Raw genomic sequence first — 18,199 nt, forward strand, 5'->3', positions numbered from 1 at the left:
TGTCAGCCCACAGTTATATAGAGTGCTTGGGATATATATTTTACTCTAAATAATCTATATGTTCATGCCTTTTGTCCTGGGCTCTATGTCATGCACACTCCCAGCCATTCATAGGGACATTCATGATGAGTGAATGCACCTCACTTTTTAAAAAGCAATCAAAATGCGCTGTTTGCACCAGCGTGACTACTTATCGTGGAAAAACGCACATTAAAAGAACATTCCATAATTCACATGTGTGTCCTCATGATATCTCCCAGATGACACACCAAGCCTGCATTTTAAGGGTTATAAAATATTCACCACCTTATATTGGCTCAAAGTTTTGCGAGAAAGACAAACCTACCTTTCACCGTAACTCCAGTGTAGGAGGGACTCTTTATGATGTCACTCCATAGCTGCTGACTGAACCACAATCCATTTCGAGCTGTTTCATCATTCGGGCCAATATACTTATTCTGTGTGCACATGTGTGACCCTCCTCTCCTCCCACAGGTACCTCCATTATCCACAACGCCGTTAGATATCCCCTTCCCATACTTTTTTTTCATGCCATCTACAAATATAATACACTCTTCTACATTTTTTTTTCTCTCTTCAATCCTGTCACCTTTTTCTTATATATTTTTTTCAATTTAACCCACCACCTCCCCCCAACCCAAACACCCCACATGCACACATTATACATTTTTTTTTTTTTTTTTTCTTGTATACAAGATCGAGGCTCGTGAAAGAGCGAACATTAATCACACAGAAAGACAAACCGACACATAAAACATATAACATCGGGAGCGGTAGACAAGATGGGGAGAGAGGGGGAAGGACACAAACACAACATTTGAGAGCAGGGACCGAGACACATGGAGACATCGAGAGATCTGAGAGAGGGCGAGGGCTTTTGGGGGGGGCGTGGGAAGGGGGCGGTGGGAGAGGTATAAAACATATGGACACTGCCAGGACTTCCAGGAAAGAAGTTGGAATTTCAAACAAGGTGGATCTGGGGTGAATTAGCGGGGGTAGAAAAGCTCAAGGTTTTGGATGGGGGAAGATAAGAGATGGTGGTGAACAGACTCATATCTACACACATTTCACAAATGCCAATATTTAAATCACCTCATACACTGATATATTTTGGAGCTGCAGGCTAAACAGCAAGCAAATCCGTCTTAATCAAGAACGTTTGCTTAAATTATCTCCAAAATGTGTTCCATTTCTGCAGAAACATATAACAGAAAACTTGTAAACCAGTTGTTGTTGTTGTTGTTGTTGTTTAACGGCCACTATTATCCCAATTTGTGGGGTCAGCCAGAGCGAATCTTCGTCCAAGTCTTTCACGAAGTGGCCTGGTCAGGCCTGACATTTGCCTGGTTATGGCAGGAATTTGGAATTTGTCCATGGTGTTGGCGATACTCAGCTACTCTTTGCGAAGGACACCATGGGATCTTTAACGTCCACCAACCCATGCTGGCAGACGGGACTCCCAGTTTAACGCCCATCCGAGGGACGGCACACACATTGACGAATCGCCCTGCCTGTGAAACACCGAACTGACAGTTTATAGCTGAGTCGGGATTCGAACCCAGGCTAGAGCAGCTTAGAGGCAAGTATGCGTACCTCTAGGCCATCCTGCCAGCCCAACTTGTAAACCAGTATTATATCACTAAAGCCACAAAACAACAAACTAACAAGGATTACTTTTTTTTTACTTGAGCACCAAACTTCCCAACAGTTTCCATCCGCACACCATGGTCGAGTAGTGGAGGAGATCAAACCACAAAGCGTCAGTTCCAGCTGACTGCGACTTATAAGCAGATCTCTATCTTAGTTTTCTTCCTTTCCAAAGGTGATATTATCTGGAATGGAAAGTGGTAAAAACTAGGAAGTTTGAGTTGAGATAATGAATCGTGTTAGCAGCTGAGCTCGAGTTTGATAATCCAGCGCACCAGTTTCGTTCTTACATATGTTTGCCAAAGTTCGAACACAGTTTATCCCACAAGTGTTTCCAATGGTAACTTTCGAAATGAAACATATCAACAAAGGAAAACAACTTACTTCTCCTTCGTTCACGTTCACAGACGATGGCGTCTAACCACTCTTGCTTCTCTTCGGGACTCTTCGCCATGCACACAAACCACTTGTTCTTCGCGGTGTTATGGATCTTCCAGCCATTCGTTACAGTGTGCCCACTGCTGTGGAAGTCAGCTGAGGGTAGGAGGACATTCATTTTTTGTGAGGTTGAAACCTTGACCAATTTGGACGAAAAATGAAATCCACTAAACATTGTATTACGTAGTCACCTGTTCCATCCTCGACATTCTCCACTTCCATGACTTCCGTGTTTATCCGGCCACGAAAGGCGTACTGACAATCATTGCTGCCAGCCATACTGATCAGGGATGGCCGCCTACCCACGCTGCTCTTCCTGCGACCTTTTCCGGCTCCAACTCTGCAATAAATTCAAAGATCGTTATTGAGATATTTTATCAATTATACTATCTTCATCCTCAACACAATATTCTCGCAGCAAAATATGAATTTGAGTGTGCCTTGCCTAAGTTTGCGCTTGCAGTAAACCAGCAAGTTGTCGAACAGGAAGAAGACACGTTCCTGGATATTTCCTGCAGATATCTTCAGTAGCGTTCCTTGTTTCAGCATCTCTGTACAAGTGTCGGTGATACTGGAGCCCTGACCAGGCCGAGAAATGCAAAAGTCATCTCCCGACCACCATGTAAGGGAGGCAGATAGACATGAAATATCCTGATACTGCCCAAAACACACAAATTTCCCACAAATGTATATTCGGTGTATTTTGCATCTTGTTCCGTGGCCGAAACAACCTCAGGGAGATGGATCGTCTCTGCTTTCCTTATAGACCTGACCAGTGAGATGGATCATGCTTGCTTTGCCACCCCCAGAATACTCGGAAACCCAACCACACTTGTAAAGGCACCATGCAGAGTTGAGCACTTTCCTTCCTCAAGCAACCACAGTTTACCCAGAAATTATTTTGTTATCAAAAAGAAAAAGAGGTCAACAATAGCGAGTTCTGCAAATTCAGTCACTCTTGGTACAATGGGAATAAAAAAATGGATGCACAAAAACAAAAATAAATAAAAGTCAAGCCCAAAAAGAAACTGTCGGTTCAAATTTTTGTCTCATTTTGAAGGGAACATCTTGTTTATCCCGTGTCTTGTATCTTGTATATCTTTATCTTGTACCCCACTCCAGCCCTCTCCTTTCCACACATCTCCCGATGACCCTGTTCCCCACTGTTGCTGGGCTTCCCTCTCTCTCCCCCTCTTGTCTCCTGCTCCATTTATTTTATGTTATATGTGTTAGTTCTTATACGAGCCTCAATTTAGTATACAAAAAAAAAACACATTGACAAGGTGTAAAATTTAAGCAAGCACAAAAAGCAAATCAATGAATGAGATGCAACCACAAGAAACAATTCCTCATACCTAGCTATAAATTCTCCAGACAAAGGTAAAAATATGGCCAAAGGATTCTCCTCATTCCAATTGATGATGTGCAAAACATTTTTGGGTCGATACTCTCCACAGGTTCACATTATCCTGATTTGGTCTTCAATTTGCTTCACGTTGTTCTTGGATGGTTTGTTTGTACATTCGCCATCACACGATCTTCATCCTAAAACTATATTCATGATGGATCGTTTGGTTGATGAGAAAGTTGCCTGTGCCACACGGGATTCTGAACGGAGTGAGGATGGAGCTGGCAAAAATGTAAATGGCGTCTTCTGTCATCGAGCCGGCAAGCTAGGAACAAGAATTCACATTTATTGTCACATCTGATGTAATTTAAATGCTCTAATGAAGGCGAGGTGCTCCGTTTGATATCGTTTGTTCGATATACAGTCACGTGAAAAAGTAAGTACACCCCATGTAAAATTTTGACTTTTTGAACACATTTCAACTTACAGCTATTTGATCTTCATTTCAACAATATTGATAGATAAAGGTGAAATAATATAACAAATATCATGAAACATTTACATTTTGTAGTCCATTGTATAATTTAAATAAACATAAATGCAAATTTCGCATGTGGAAAAAGTAAGTACACCCTTGGCTCTAATAGGTGGTATTGCCCCCTTTGGTAGAAACAAACTCAAGTAGGCGTTTCTGATAACTGTCTACCAGTCTCTGACATCGACTGGGAGAAATTTTTTGCCCACTCCTCCATGCAGAATTCTTTCAGCTGTGCTATGTTTGAGGGGTTTCTTGCATGCACAGCTCGTTTCAAATCCCCCCACAACATCTCGATGGGATTTAGATCCGGGCTTTGACTTGGCCATTCCAGAACCCTCCATTTCTTTCTTTTCAGCCATTTCTTGGTTGATTTACTAGTATGTTTAGGGTCATTGTCATGTTGCAAGGGCCACCTTCGGTTGAGCTTCAACTATCCAACAGATGGCCTCACATTATCCTCAAGCACCCTCTGGTACAATGAAGAATTCATCGTGGATTCTATGATGGTGAGCTGCCCAGGCCCTGATGCAGCAAAGCTGGCCCAAACCATGATATTTCCACCACCATGCTTTAAAGTTGGTATCAGGTTCTTGTGGTCAAATGCTGTCTATGGTTTTCGCCAAACATGTCTTCTGGTACTGTGGCCAAATGGGTCTACCTTTGACTCATCTGTCCAGAGCGCATTGTTCCAGAAGTGCTGGTCTTTGCTTAGGTGTTCATTGGCAAACTTTAGTCTTGCCATGATGTTCTTGATGGGCAGCAAAGGTTTCCTTCTGGCACACCTCCCATGTAGATCAAATTTGTGCAGCCTCTTTCTAATGGTCGACTCATGCACTTTGACATCAACAGTGGCAAGAGCTACCTGTAGGTCCGGTGATGACATTCTGGGGTTCTTCGAGACTTCTTTCAGCATCTTGCGGTCTGCTCTCGGGTTGAACTTGCTGGGGCGGCCTGGCCTGAACAAGTTGGCAGTTGTTTGGAAACTTCTCCACTTGTAGATGATCTTCCGGACATTCGAATGATTGATTTCAAATTGTTTGGAGATCTTTTTACATCCCTTCCCAGACTCGTAGGCATCTATAACCTTCTTTCTGAAGGCCTCAGAGAGCTCTTTTGATCTAGACATGGTGACGCCGCACACTTCAACAACAAAGAGCAAACCAAACGAAATGTCTGAGGTTTAAATAAGACAGGTTCCTCCAAGATCTTCTCTAACGATGTTCTAATCATTTGCACCTGAGCTGGTGCACCTGATTCTAATTTTAGGTATTTGTAGTAGTGATAAATTTAGGGGTGTACTTACTTTTTCCACATGCGAAATTTGCATTTATGTTTATTTAAATTATACAATGGACTACAAAATGTAAATGTTTCATGATATTTGTTATATTATATCACCTTTATCTATCAATATTGTTGAAATGAAGATCAAATAGCTGTATGTTGAAATATGTTGAAAAAGTCAAAACTTTACATGGGGTGTACTTACTTTTTCATTTGACTGCATGTAGTTTGTTGATGCCAAGGGTCTGTAATAAAGATTTGTATTGGTGTCAAAGCCAGTGACTAATTGCAAATGAATGGTATTTAGGATGATTTTCAAAGACATTTGAATAGTATTATTTTTAAATGGACTACTAAAGTAAAACGTCTAATTAAACCTCTCCAACCAGAGAAAGGTCAATGGTCTCTCTGTCTTCTACTTCCTGTCAGGTGCTCTCCACCTCCCTCCTTTTGAGCCATCACCTTCTCGACAGCTTCACGAGGTTGCACAGTTCTTAAAGTAATCCACTCCTTGATTGCCTCCCCAAGTGAAGCTCTCTCCATAATATCACTCCTTTGTCCCGAATCTTGTCTGTCCAATTACTTTTTTTGCTTCAGTCTTTCAATTGACACCTAAAATCGTCTGTGCGTCCCATTCCAGCTGTTTTTGTTCATTTCATTGTCGGCACACAAATCAATAATCCATCTTTTCTACAAGCCACAAACCCTGCTTAGAAACAATAAATAACTTTTATAAAACCTGACCATATCCAACCACAAAGCATAAATACTCAAAAGTGGTACGATGAAAAAATACCCCAAAAGGTTATGTCTCCTTTTCCACCGAAGAGGCATGTGTTGTCAGATTGATAAATAATGCAATATACAGTACGTACGAATGTGACAATGCCACAGTAAACATAAATTAATATCAAATACAGCATCAAAAATAAATCAGAATCACAAATCATTATGGCAATTGTATTTGTCATGATACGAGGGACGTTCAATATGTTCTCAAAACGAAATACAATAGTCCAAGAACCTCCGACCTTTTCTTTTTCCTCAGTGCATATATATATATATATATATATATATATATATATATATATATATATATATATATATATACAATATATACATGTATATATATTGTTACGTTTGAGGGGGTAGGCAATGGATTACCTTAAGCCCAGGTAGGATTGTATAGGTAGTGTGGTCCGACTGTCATGAAGAAGAAGAAACATCCATGTACTTAAGTAGGAATCCGTTAGACCAGATGTCGTGTAAGGTCGTATATTTGTGCCCATGACGAGGGGACCCATATATATATATATATATATATATATATATATATATATATATATATATATACAGTCACATGAAAAAGCAGAAACCACCGGTGAAACCACCTGTTCTCACGACCGATTTGGTGCCCCGCCCACCGCGTGACGTGGCATCCTTGGAGCCTCACGCGATCGGGGGGGAATTCGGCACGTGATTGGTGGAGGGGTCAGAGAGCGCGGTCGCCATCTTATGGACGCACACGGCTCGAAGGCTCCGAGTGGGAAATATCATAAAGGGCTTTCCTTGAAGCCTCACGCCAGCCGAGTTGGGCTGGTCGATTACCGTTCTGTACTTTACGAGCGAGTAACTCCAGAAGAGAACGAGTGATTCCCGGCTTCGTGTTGGAGCTACTGGCCGACCGTTCCTGCCGGCCTTGTGCGGTATTCCATCCTGTTATCCTCCGAGTCCCGGAGGTCGTCGATTGGAACCGCGAGAGATATTACCTGCGTCCTGGTTGGGGCTCCTGGTGCCGACCGTTCCTGCAGGCTTTGTGCGGTATTCCATCCTGTTATCCTCCGAGTCCCGGAGGTCGTCGATTGGAACCGCGAGAGATATTACCTGCGTCCTGGTTGGGGCTCCTGGTGCCGACCGTTCCTGCAGGCTTTGTGCAGTATTCCATCCTGTTACCATTTATGGTTTTTGTGATCGAGCCAATAAATAATCGTGCCTTACCCCTAGAAGGCCGATTAAAACACAATTGTGTTTATTGCGTCTCTTTTGGTTCACTACGTGGATTACTTGAAGCCCGGACATTTACGTCCGTATTCCGTGCTGGGATACATTCCACAGACGGGATCGCGACAAATGGGTTGCTCGTCCTAGGATCATTCAAGTAAGAGCCATTCGATTGAGACGGGAATTCTGCAGTGGACGACATCTTCTGGCATCTGTTCATCGCCTTCTCACCAGCGGACGCCGTCTCGGAGGAACTTTCTCGCCGTAGGACGCTGTCTTGGGCAGAGAAGTGAATAGCCTCGGATCCCTCCAAACAACCGACAAAGGATAAGCGAATAGCCTCGGATCCCTCCAAACAACCGAAAAAAAAAAAAAAACGTGAGTATTTGTACGTGGTATTTTTCTCATTGGCAATTTGATGTGCGGGTGATATTGCGTAGTTGTGTCGTATTTCCCCAACAGAGCGTTGTGTTTGAGCGTTGTGTTTGAGGTTGTGTTTTGTGCCTGGTCGTATGATAACTCGTAGCCAAGCTATGTCGACCAGGGAAGTGAGAGTTCAACCTGATCATGTTGACAGTCACGTGGGTGGCGAGGTGAGCGACGCAAGCAGCCTTGACCCGGGCACTCAACCCGAGATGTTAGGAAGCGATCCCATCATGACTAAATGCATGCGTTCGCCCTTCTGGACCGGGCTGACTCCGGTTCAACAACTTGACATGTATAACAGGGAGAATGACAGGGCAGAGGCAGAGCGTGCGGCAGCAGCAGAGAGAGAGCGTGCAGCAGCAGAGAGAGAGCATGCGGCAGCAGAGGGAGAGCGTGCGGCAGCAGCAGAGAGAGAGCGTGCAGCAGCAGAGGGAGAGCGTGCGGCAGCAGAGAGAGAGCATGCGGCAGCAGAAGCTGAACGCGTCAGAGAGCATGAGTTGCGAATGTTGACTGAACGACTGCGGGCAGAGGGGTCTGCTGCAAGAGTCCCGGAAACTGTTCATGTTCGTTTGCCGGACTGGACGGGAGACACGAAGCCAGAAGCGTATCTGGAGATGGCGGAGAAGTTGTTGGCTGCCGGTGGCATTGATGAGAGCTTGTGGGTCGGCCATCTTGTGAGCCATCTATCTGAGAAGGCGAGGGAGGTATATGCGAGGATGGCAACCGAGGACGCAAACAGATACAGGGCATTGAAGGCCGAGATTTTGAACGCCTATGCGGTGTCCGTATGTATTTATAGGAGAAATTTTTTCAGCTGGACTCGTGAGTCCAGTCAAACCTATGAGGAACATTCGCGGGCCTTGTTGGAACAGCTGCAGAGATGGTTCAAGGGGAGCAAGGTTGAGTTACCTCAAGCGGTGGCGGAACTCCTGGTGCGTTACCGTATCGATCAACAGCTTCCGCCTGACTTAGCATTGTTTCTTGTCGACAAAGACACTGCTTCCTTGGCAGACTGCGTCAACCTTATTGATAAACATGTTTTGGCGTGCAAAATGCTGCAAGTCACGCAGTCGCGTCGTAAGACGGAGGAGTCTGCGATCAAGACCGCCCCCCGTCTGCCCGGCGGCTGGATCGAGGGGAGGGGTTCTCCGATGCCCTCCACTGGTGGCGGTCGCGAGCCGCAGACCAGGGCAGGGCCCTGGTGCGATTTCTGCAAACGCGTGGGGCACGGTGAAAACCGCTGCTTCTCTAATCCCGCTAGTCCGGCCTACCGAGGCAACCCTCCTGTTAAGTCGGAGGGAGATCAGTGGAGCTCATCCGCCGGGCCCTCGCACACGACGGTGGCATCGGTGACCGAGGTCACTGCCACCGAGGCTAATTCCATTCATCCACTGTACCAGGATTATTCAGGGACAGCCTTAGTGGGTGGCCCTGATTCGATGCTGAAGTTTGAGGCCCAATACCTTCGGGATACTGGGGCGACACGGTGTGTTCTCCGGGCGGGGGTAGTTCCGGCCTCTCAGATGCGTTATACCGGCGAGTATACCCTCCTTCGGGGCATTGACCGGGTTCTTGGCCGGTATCCCCTTGCCCTCCTCGAGGTCCGGAGTGACATTTTTAAGGGTCCAGTGATCTGTGTGGTGGTACCCTACTACCCGATACCCGGGGTCTCCTTGCTGATTGGCAATGATGCCATGGCCAGGGAGGAGTCATTGACTCTGACCTGTGGGGGGGTCACTAGATCCCAGAGTAAACAGGCGGAGAGAGTGGCGGAGTCAGACATATCTTCACTCTGGCCCGAGGAGCCTAGCGCCTCGACTCCAGTTCCCGACGGTGACGTTGCGTCAGCTGAAGTCCACCCGAGCCTCCCGTCCAGCCACCCTCAGGTGCCGTGCTCCTCAGGGACCGCTCCCGCCATGTCGCGATTCAGCAGGAACGCTAATGCTAAGGTATATGTGGGAAACCTGGGCAATGGAGCAGCGAAGGCCGAGCTAGGGAGGGTCTTCGAACATTACGGACCACTCCGCAACGTATGGGTGGCTCGAAACCCACCTGGATTTGCAGTTGTTGAGTTTGAAGAGCCACGAGATGCTGAAGATTCGGTCAGAGCCCTTGATGGAAGGTTAATTTGCGGATCGCGTGTGTGCGTCGAGATGTCGAATGGCATGTCGCGGCGGCCTCGTTTCAGACGCCCTTTGGTCCGCAGGCCTTTCGACCCGAACGATCGATGTTACCAGTGCGGTGAAAGGGGTCATTACGCATATGACTGTTGTTCTCGACACCGGAGGAGTACCCGCCGCTCTAGGTCTCGGCCCGTTCCCTTCCTGTCAACGCTTTCCCCAACTTGAGTTTGGCCCCCTTGCCTCTCTATTGTGCTTGTGTGAAGTGTAACTCTGGTAGGGTAGATATTAATGTGGTGTATGGTGTTAACTATTGTGTGTGGAAAAAAAAACCAAACTGGTTCATTGTTAACCTGTTAATGCCTGTTAATGGCCTGTGCGTTAATAATTGCGTTATTGTTGCGCTATTGTGTGGCGTTGTTGCGTTATTGTTGTTAATAAGTGTTAATACTTGTTAATGGCGTTAATTGCCTGTTAGCGATTACCGCCATCATCTTGCCATGTGATTTGCACCTACTACAAATACTGGTTTTTTAAAAAAAACGCCGTCTATTCGACGGGGTTTTTACTTAGGGGGGGAGGACTGTGAGAAACCACCGGTGAAACCACCTGTTCTCACGACCGATTTGGTGCCCCGCCCACCGCGTGACGTGGCATCCTTGGAGCCTCACGCGATCGGGGGGGAATTCGGCACGTGATTGGTGGAGGGGTCAGAGAGCGCGGTCGCCATCTTATGGACGCACACGGCTCGAAGGCTCCGAGTGGGAAATATCATAAAGGGCTTTCCTTGAAGCCTCACGCCAGCCGAGTTGGGCTGGTCGATTACCGTTCTGTACTTTACGAGCGAGTAACTCCAGAAGAGAACGAGTGATTCCCGGCTTCGTGTTGGAGCTACTGGCCGACCGTTCCTGCCGGCCTTGTGCGGTATTCCATCCTGTTATCCTCCGAGTCCCGGAGGTCGTCGATTGGAACCGCGAGAGATATTACCTGCGTCCTGGTTGGGGCTCCTGGTGCCGACCGTTCCTGCAGGCTTTGTGCGGTATTCCATCCTGTTATCCTCCGAGTCCCGGAGGTCGTCGATTGGAACCGCGAGAGATATTACCTGCGTCCTGGTTGGGGCTCCTGGTGCCGACCGTTCCTGCAGGCTTTGTGCAGTATTCCATCCTGTTACCATTTATGGTTTTTGTGATCGAGCCAATAAATAATCGTGCCTTACCCCTAGAAGGCCGATTAAAACACAATTGTGTTTATTGCGTCTCTTTTGGTTCACTACGTGGATTACTTGAAGCCCGGACATTTACGTCCGTATTCCGTGCTGGGATACATTCCACAGACGGGATCGCGACAATATATATATATATATATATATATATATATATATACAATATATACATGTATATATATTGTTACGTTTGAGGGGGTAGGCAATGGATTACCTTAAGCCCAGGTAGGATTGTATAGGTAGTGTGGTCCGACTGTCATGAAGAAGAAGAAACATCCATGTACTTAAGTAGGAATCCGTTAGACCAGATGTCGTGTAAGGTCGTATATTTGTGCCCATGACGAGGGGACCCATATATATATATATATATATATATATATATATATATATATATACAGTCACATGAAAAAGCAAGTACACCCCACATAAATTTTTGACTTTTTCAACATATTCCAACATACAGCTATTTGATCTTCATCTCAACAATATTGAGAGATAAAGGTGATATAATATAACAAATATCATGAAACATTTACATTTTGTAGTCCATTGTATAATTTAAATAAACATAAATGCAAATTTCGCATGTGGAAAAAGTAAATACACCCCTACATTTATCACTACTTCAAATACCTAAAATTAGAATCAGGTGCACCAGCTCAGGTGCAAATGATTAGAACATCGTTAGAGAGGATCTTGGAGGAACCAGTCTTATTTAAACCACAGACATTTAGTTTGGTTTGCTATTTGTTGTTGAAGTGTGCAGCGTCACCATGCCTCAATCAAAATAGCTCTCTGAGGCCTTCAGAAAGAAGGTTATCGATGCCTACGAGTCTGAGAAGGGATTTAAAAAGATCTCCAAACAATTTGAAATCAATCATTCGACTGTCCGGAAGATCATCTACAAGTGGAAAAGATTCCAAACAACTGCCAACTTGTTCAGGCCAGGCCGCCCCAGCAAGTTCAGCCCGAGAGCAGACCGCAAGATGCTGAAATAAATCTCTAAGAACCCCAGAATGTCATCATGGGACCTACATGTTGCTCTTGCCACTGTTGATGTCAAAGTGCACGAGTCTACCATTAGAAAGAGGCTGCACAAATTTGATCTACATAGAAGGTGAGCCAGGAGGAAACCTTTGCTGTCCAGAAAGAACATCAGGGCAAGACTAAAGTTTGCCAATGAACACCGAGGCAAAGACCAGCACTTCTGGAACAATGTGCTCTGGACAGATGAGTCAAAGGTAGAGCTATTTGGCCACAGTACCAGAAGACATGTTTGGCGAAAACCAAAGACAGCATTTGACCACAAGAACCTGATACCAACTGTAAAGCATGGTGGTAGAAATATTATGGTTTGTAGTCTAGTAGGAAGACTAGGTCCCCCTGCACCCCCCGGAGATATACTTCTAATCAGTGTTTCTAGATTGTAAAAAATGTGTAGAAAATGACTAGCTATGGCCCCAAGCTGAAAAAATGTCCCACATACCATTTTTATGCAAATTACTGCTGCAAATTTTATGCAAAATTATGCAAATTTTATGCAAATTTTTGATGAGGAGTAGAGTTGAGGGGTCTTTGAGGGCTTCATCGAGGTGCTCTCGGTTGCAAGACTGGGTCATTCTGAGAAGCACAGCAGGGTCAGAGATCATGATGTTCTCCTCCTCAGTGAATCTCTCCATCAACAGCCTCTCCATTGCCTCACACACTGTTTTGAGGCAAAAGAGGGACTTTGCGTAGGCCTTTCCACTGAGAACACCTTTGAGAGATCCACTTGTTACTAGTTGTGCCTCAAAGAGAATCTCTGCATATCCAGAACCACGCATCTTGTGTCCAGTGAGCATCCCGATGTAGTTCATGGATGTGTGGAAGGGTCCAATCGTTACTACATGACTAGCAAATTCATTTGGCCAGCGCCAGATGATGGGAAGGGCTTTCATGCAGACACCCAGATCAAATGTATTCAGGACCCATCTCTGACCCACCTCAGCAGTTGCTGCCTCGGAACGCTTCAGTAGCTCACGAACAACTGCGTTGTCTGTGATCGGTCTGTGCCTGGTGCCTGCATGGCATGGCAATGGCCTGCAGCCTGTGCCTGGGCTAGGGGGTTTCACCTCTGCAACTGGTTCTCCCCCACCCAGCAAATCAACAGTCGACTACTGCACGCCTATCCACCAACCGATCACAGACAACGCAGTTGTTCGTGAGCTACTGAAGCGTTCCGAGGCAGCAACTGCTGAGGTGGGTCAGAGATGGGTCCTGAATACATTTGATCTGGGTGTCTGCATGAAAGCCCTTCCCATCATCTGGCGCTGGCCAAATGAATTTGCTAGTCATGTAGTAACGATTGGACCCTTCCACACATCCATGAACTACATCGGGATGCTCACTGGACACAAGATGCGTGGTTCTGGATATGCAGAGATTCTCTTTGAGGCACAACTAGTAACAAGTGGATCTCTCAAAGGTGTTCTCAGTGGAAAGGCCTACGCAAAGTCCCTCTTTTGCCTCAAAACAGTGTGTGAGGCAATGGAGAGGCTGTTGATGGAGAGATTCACTGAGGAGGAGAACATCATGATCTCTGACCCTGCTGTGCTTCTCAGAATGACCCAGTCTTGCAACCGAGAGCACCTCGATGAAGCCCTCAAAGACCCCTCAACTCTACTCCTCATCAAAAATTTGCATAAAATTTGCATAATTTTGCATAAAATTTGCAGCAGCAATTTGCATAAAAATGGTATGTGGGACATTTTTTCAGCTTGGGGCCATAGCTAGTCATTTTCTACACATTTTTTACAATCTAGAAACACTGATTAGAAGTATATCTCCGGGGGGTGCAGGGGGACCTAGTCTTCCTACTAGACTATTGGGGGCAGCTTTGCTGCATCAGGGCCTGGGCAGCTCACCATCATAGAATCCACTATGAATTCTTCATTGTACCAGAGGGGTGCTTGAGGATAATCTGAGGCCATCTGTCGGAAAGTTGAAGCTCAACCGAAGGTGGACCTTGCAACATGACAATGACCCTAAACATACCAGTAAATCCACCAAGGAATGGCTGAAAAGAAAGAAATGGAGGTTCCTGGAATGGCCAAGTCAAAGCTTGGATCTAAATCCCATCCAGATGTTGTGGGGGGATTTGAAACGAGTTGTGCATGCAAGAACCCCCTCAAACATCGCACAGCTGAAATAATTCTGCATGGAGGAGTGGGCAAAAAGTTCGCCCAGTCGATGTCAGAGACTGGTAGACAGTTATAAGAAATGCCTACTTGGTTGTTTCTGCCAAAGGGGGCAATACCAAGGGTGTACTTACTTTTAGAGGCAAAAGTGTACTTACTTTTTCCACATGCGAAATTTGCATTTATGTTTATTTAAATTATACAATGGACTACAAAATGTAAATGTTTCATGGTATTTGTTATATTATATCACCTTTATCTGTCAATATTGTTGAAATGAAGATCAAATATATGTATGTTGAAATATGTAGAAAAAGTCAAACCTTTACATGGGGTGTACTTACTTTTTCACGTGACTGTGTATGTATGTATATATATATATATATATTGTTGCGGATATGGGATTTACATCCATCCATATCCGCTTGTAAATATTCCCCTATTTCCTCAATACTTCCCAACTATCCCCAATTCCCCCATTCCCTAGTCCCATTTTCTGTAAACAACACTCTGTAGACCCGACCTCCCCCTATTTCCCCCATTAAATGTCGCATCCAGGTCCACCGCATCTCACGTAGACAACTATAGGACATCTTGCTAGTTATTCTTAGTCTATGTCAGCTAAGGACTCGTTTCCATTAATTCTGACTCTTCGTTGCACCAGAATGTGATTGTATGGCACCGTTAGGAAGTTTAGGACCTCCCAATACCTCCCCGCAGCTCTTCCTCACGGTTCAACAACAACAACAACAACAACGGCGGCGGCGCGGGGAGTGCGCGTCCTCACTCCGGCTTGGTTGGTGGGGGGTGTTGGGAGGGCGCCAGGCCTTTCCAACGAGCCGCCATCGCACATGTGCTCGACGGGGTTACCAAGTAGGGGCTCGCTGTCAGCTCCTCGTCAAGGGCGGAGCCCGGTAACCCCCGCACCCAATAGAAGCGGCGGACCGGTCCCATCTGGGGCGGAGTCAACCAGCCGAGGGTGTGTGACTCCCCGCTGAGCATGCGCAGGAAGAGGGAGGTGACGTCAGATGCGCGCTGAGCTTGGAGAGAGAAGGACGCCACCTCCGAGCGCTGTGACACCTCCCCGCATCTCTGGACTGGACCGTGCTTTATCCTGTCCCTGAGCCAAGGTGCACCTTGTGCTATCGACTGCCTGTCCTTCCCTGCCATCAATCCCTGTGTAAGTCAGCCTTGTTCCGTTTGTCTGTGGTCTGTCTGGGATAGATAAGATTGTATCTAAGTGCCTATCTCTTCTGTGTCTTTTACCTCACTCCACCTTGTAATCTACCCCTTTTCTCCCCCACTGTAATTATATCCTCCTCCGGAGGTCTTGAGAACTGTACCCCTTGCGTCGTTTCATCTATCCCAGTCGTTGTGTCCTTTCCATCATTGATTTAGCATAGCGCGATTTGGCCAACGTTCGAGTGGAATCGGGTGAGTTGGGGGTAATCGGGTAAACTGTGCGAACACGGCGGCCATTCCGCTCGGTCAAGCAACATCTTTAGCCGTGTTCGTAACAATTGGTGTCAGGAAGTGAGATTGGAACCGAAGCGCGCTTAACGCGCTCAAAATTACAAGCAATGTGAAATTTGTTTTGTTTTAAAATAAAAACCCGAATTTTGAAAGTCGCGCTATGGCAGATCAAGACGGCTGGGTTCCGGTAGAGGAGAGTGAGGCAGGGTCGATCCAGGACCAAATTGAGGGACAAGAGGAGAGCGAAGCAGTGAGGGCGGCAGGTTCGCAAAATGGCGTCCTCGCGCACGAGGTTTCGGGCACACAAGATGGCGTCCTCGCGCACATGGTTGTTGCGGCACCAAATTTAGCCGCGCCCATGGTCGCGGTAGCCGAACCCGAGATGCCAATGAATTGGAACCTGTTTATGAAACAGATGATGGCCTTTATGGTAAAAACAGACGATAATTTCAAAGGGATGGATGCTCAGGGTGAGCGAATGGGAGACCAAATTGGAGGTTTGAAAAACAGTATAGAGGCTCAGAGTGAGCAAATGGGGGTAATGGGGTCCAATAGCGAGAAATTGAGGGAGGACATGGGGGCCCAGATCGGAGGGTTAGGGAGTAGAATAGAGGGATTAGACAATAGATTAGGGGAAATACAGGAGGGGTTAACGGGGGTGGAAAATAGAATGGCTGCCCAGGAGAATCAGATAGAGGGAGTGAAAAATGGGTTAGAGGGGTTAGAAAACAGTATGGAAGGCAAATTGAGGGACATGAGGAACCAAGCGGAAAGGGAAGTTAAAAAAACGGGGCAGCAGATAGAGGGGGTCAGAATGGGGGTAGAAACTAAATTGGATGCTCACAGGGAGGAAATGGAGCAGATGAGGGTGGCATCTGGGCAGGAGATGCAAGTGATGGGAGAGGAGATCAGAAGAGGTGTGAGTGAGGAGGTCGGAGGAGTGCGCGAGGAGGTGAGGCACTGTAAGGAGCGCATGGAGAAGGAGGTGAGAAAGGGGACTGTAAAATTGCAAGGTGGTATAGAGGAGTTGACGCTGGGAGTAGAACAACTGACAGTGGGACAAAAGGAGTTGGGGGACCAGGTAAAGAAGAACACAGCGGTAATAGAGGGTTTAAAATCGACACAGAAGGAGATGAAAAAGGACGTAGGGGTAATTAAAAAAGAGTGTCAGACGGTACATGAGGACCTGACGAGGAAAATGAACAAGGTGGTAGAGGTGATGGAGGTTAAAGAGCGGGAGGTGCGGGAGCACATAGAAAAAAATAAGGTGGAGTTAGAGGAAGAACTTAAGGGGGCGCACGAGGAGATGAAGGAGGTGAAGCAGAAATTAGAAGAAGTGGAAGAAGGGGTGAGCGAAATTAAGAAGCGACAGAGAGAGGATAAGAAAGAGATAAAGGAGGAAGTAAAAGAATTGGTCCAAAGTCTGTGTTCGGATCATGATGATGTGCTCATTAACCGGATGAGGGATTCGCAGGTGATGGAGGAGAAGCGAAGAGAAAGAGGACCCGGTGTAAGTGGTGACCAATATGGTCGTGCGTATGATGCGCCAGGTGATTTAATGAGCTTGGGGGTCGAGATGGACCCGTGTGTTCGTGAGAGGCCGTTGGTGAAGTGTGCGACAGGTCTGGTGTGTGAAAAAGGAGGTGTGCGAGAAAGTCCGACTCTGGGGTGTGTGAGGAAAAAGTGCGTGCCAAGGAGTGAGGGTGCTGTCGAGAGTGAGTCGGTCGTAGCGCGTGTGCGAGGGAGCACATGGAAGCGCGTAGTGAGGAGTGTTACGGAGGGTGTAAAGGGAGAATGCACGCCTGTGGTGAGTGTTACAGAGGATGTAACGGGAGAGGGTGTGCGAGAAAGATGTGTGACGGACAGGTGCATGGGGAAAGAGTGCGCTGTCAAAAGTAAGGAAGAGTGTACACCTGTGGTGAGTGTTACAGAGGGTGTAACGGGAGAGTGTGCGCGAGAAAGGTGTGTAACGGACGGGTGCATGAGGAAAGAGTGCGCTGTCGAGAGTAAGGGTGAGTGCGCTGTCAAGAGTGGAGGTGAGAGTAGTAAGAGTGACACGGAGCGTGAGTTGGTTGTGACAGGTGAGAAAGGAAGCACACCTGGAATGGTAGAGCGTGTGTGGGAATGCACACTTGAGTTGGTCGTGAGGCACGTGGTTGGGTGTGCGAGTGAAAGCACACCTGTGATCGTCACAGAGGAGGTGACCGAGGAGGGGGCGCGAAGAGGTGTGTTGGTGAGGTGTGCGACCAACGAATGTGTGCCAAGGTGTTCGGTGGTCAGGTGTGTGACCAAGTCTGTGAGAGGAATGAGTGTACCTGGGTGTGTTAGAGAAGGTACGACGAGGAGCATGGGAACAGCTGGATGTATGGGCAAGAAAGGGGTAGCGTATGCGTGTAAGCATGCAGGTGAGGCATCGACGGTAACCGGGTTAGCGGTTAGAGCGACTTATAGCCGAATCGGGCCCTCAGTGCGTGCCGGGCTTCGCGTGCCGCGAGAACCAGCGGG

General features: G+C 46.8%; 1 protein-coding gene across 2 annotated transcripts in view; it reads right to left on the reverse strand.

Moving 5' to 3' along the window:
- Positions 1-18,199, reverse strand: part of LOC137432600 (phosphatidylinositol 3,4,5-trisphosphate-dependent Rac exchanger 2 protein) — a 229,247-nt gene that overhangs the window by 156,224 nt on the left and 54,824 nt on the right. For both annotated transcript variants that reach the window (XM_068124662.2, XM_068124661.2), the window contains exons 7-9: positions 2,552-2,685; positions 2,298-2,446; positions 2,053-2,202 (exon numbers count right to left, since the gene is read on the reverse strand). In XM_068124662.2, the coding sequence (XP_067980763.2) occupies positions 2,053-2,202; positions 2,298-2,446; positions 2,552-2,685 (433 nt within the window). The remainder of the gene's footprint in view (positions 1-2,052; positions 2,203-2,297; positions 2,447-2,551; positions 2,686-18,199) is intronic.

This window comes from Myxine glutinosa, chromosome 8, assembly GCF_964187855.1.
Source record: "Myxine glutinosa chromosome 8, kmMyxGlut1.1, whole genome shotgun sequence".
In the NCBI taxonomy this organism is placed as follows: Eukaryota; Metazoa; Chordata; class Myxini; order Myxiniformes; family Myxinidae; genus Myxine; species Myxine glutinosa.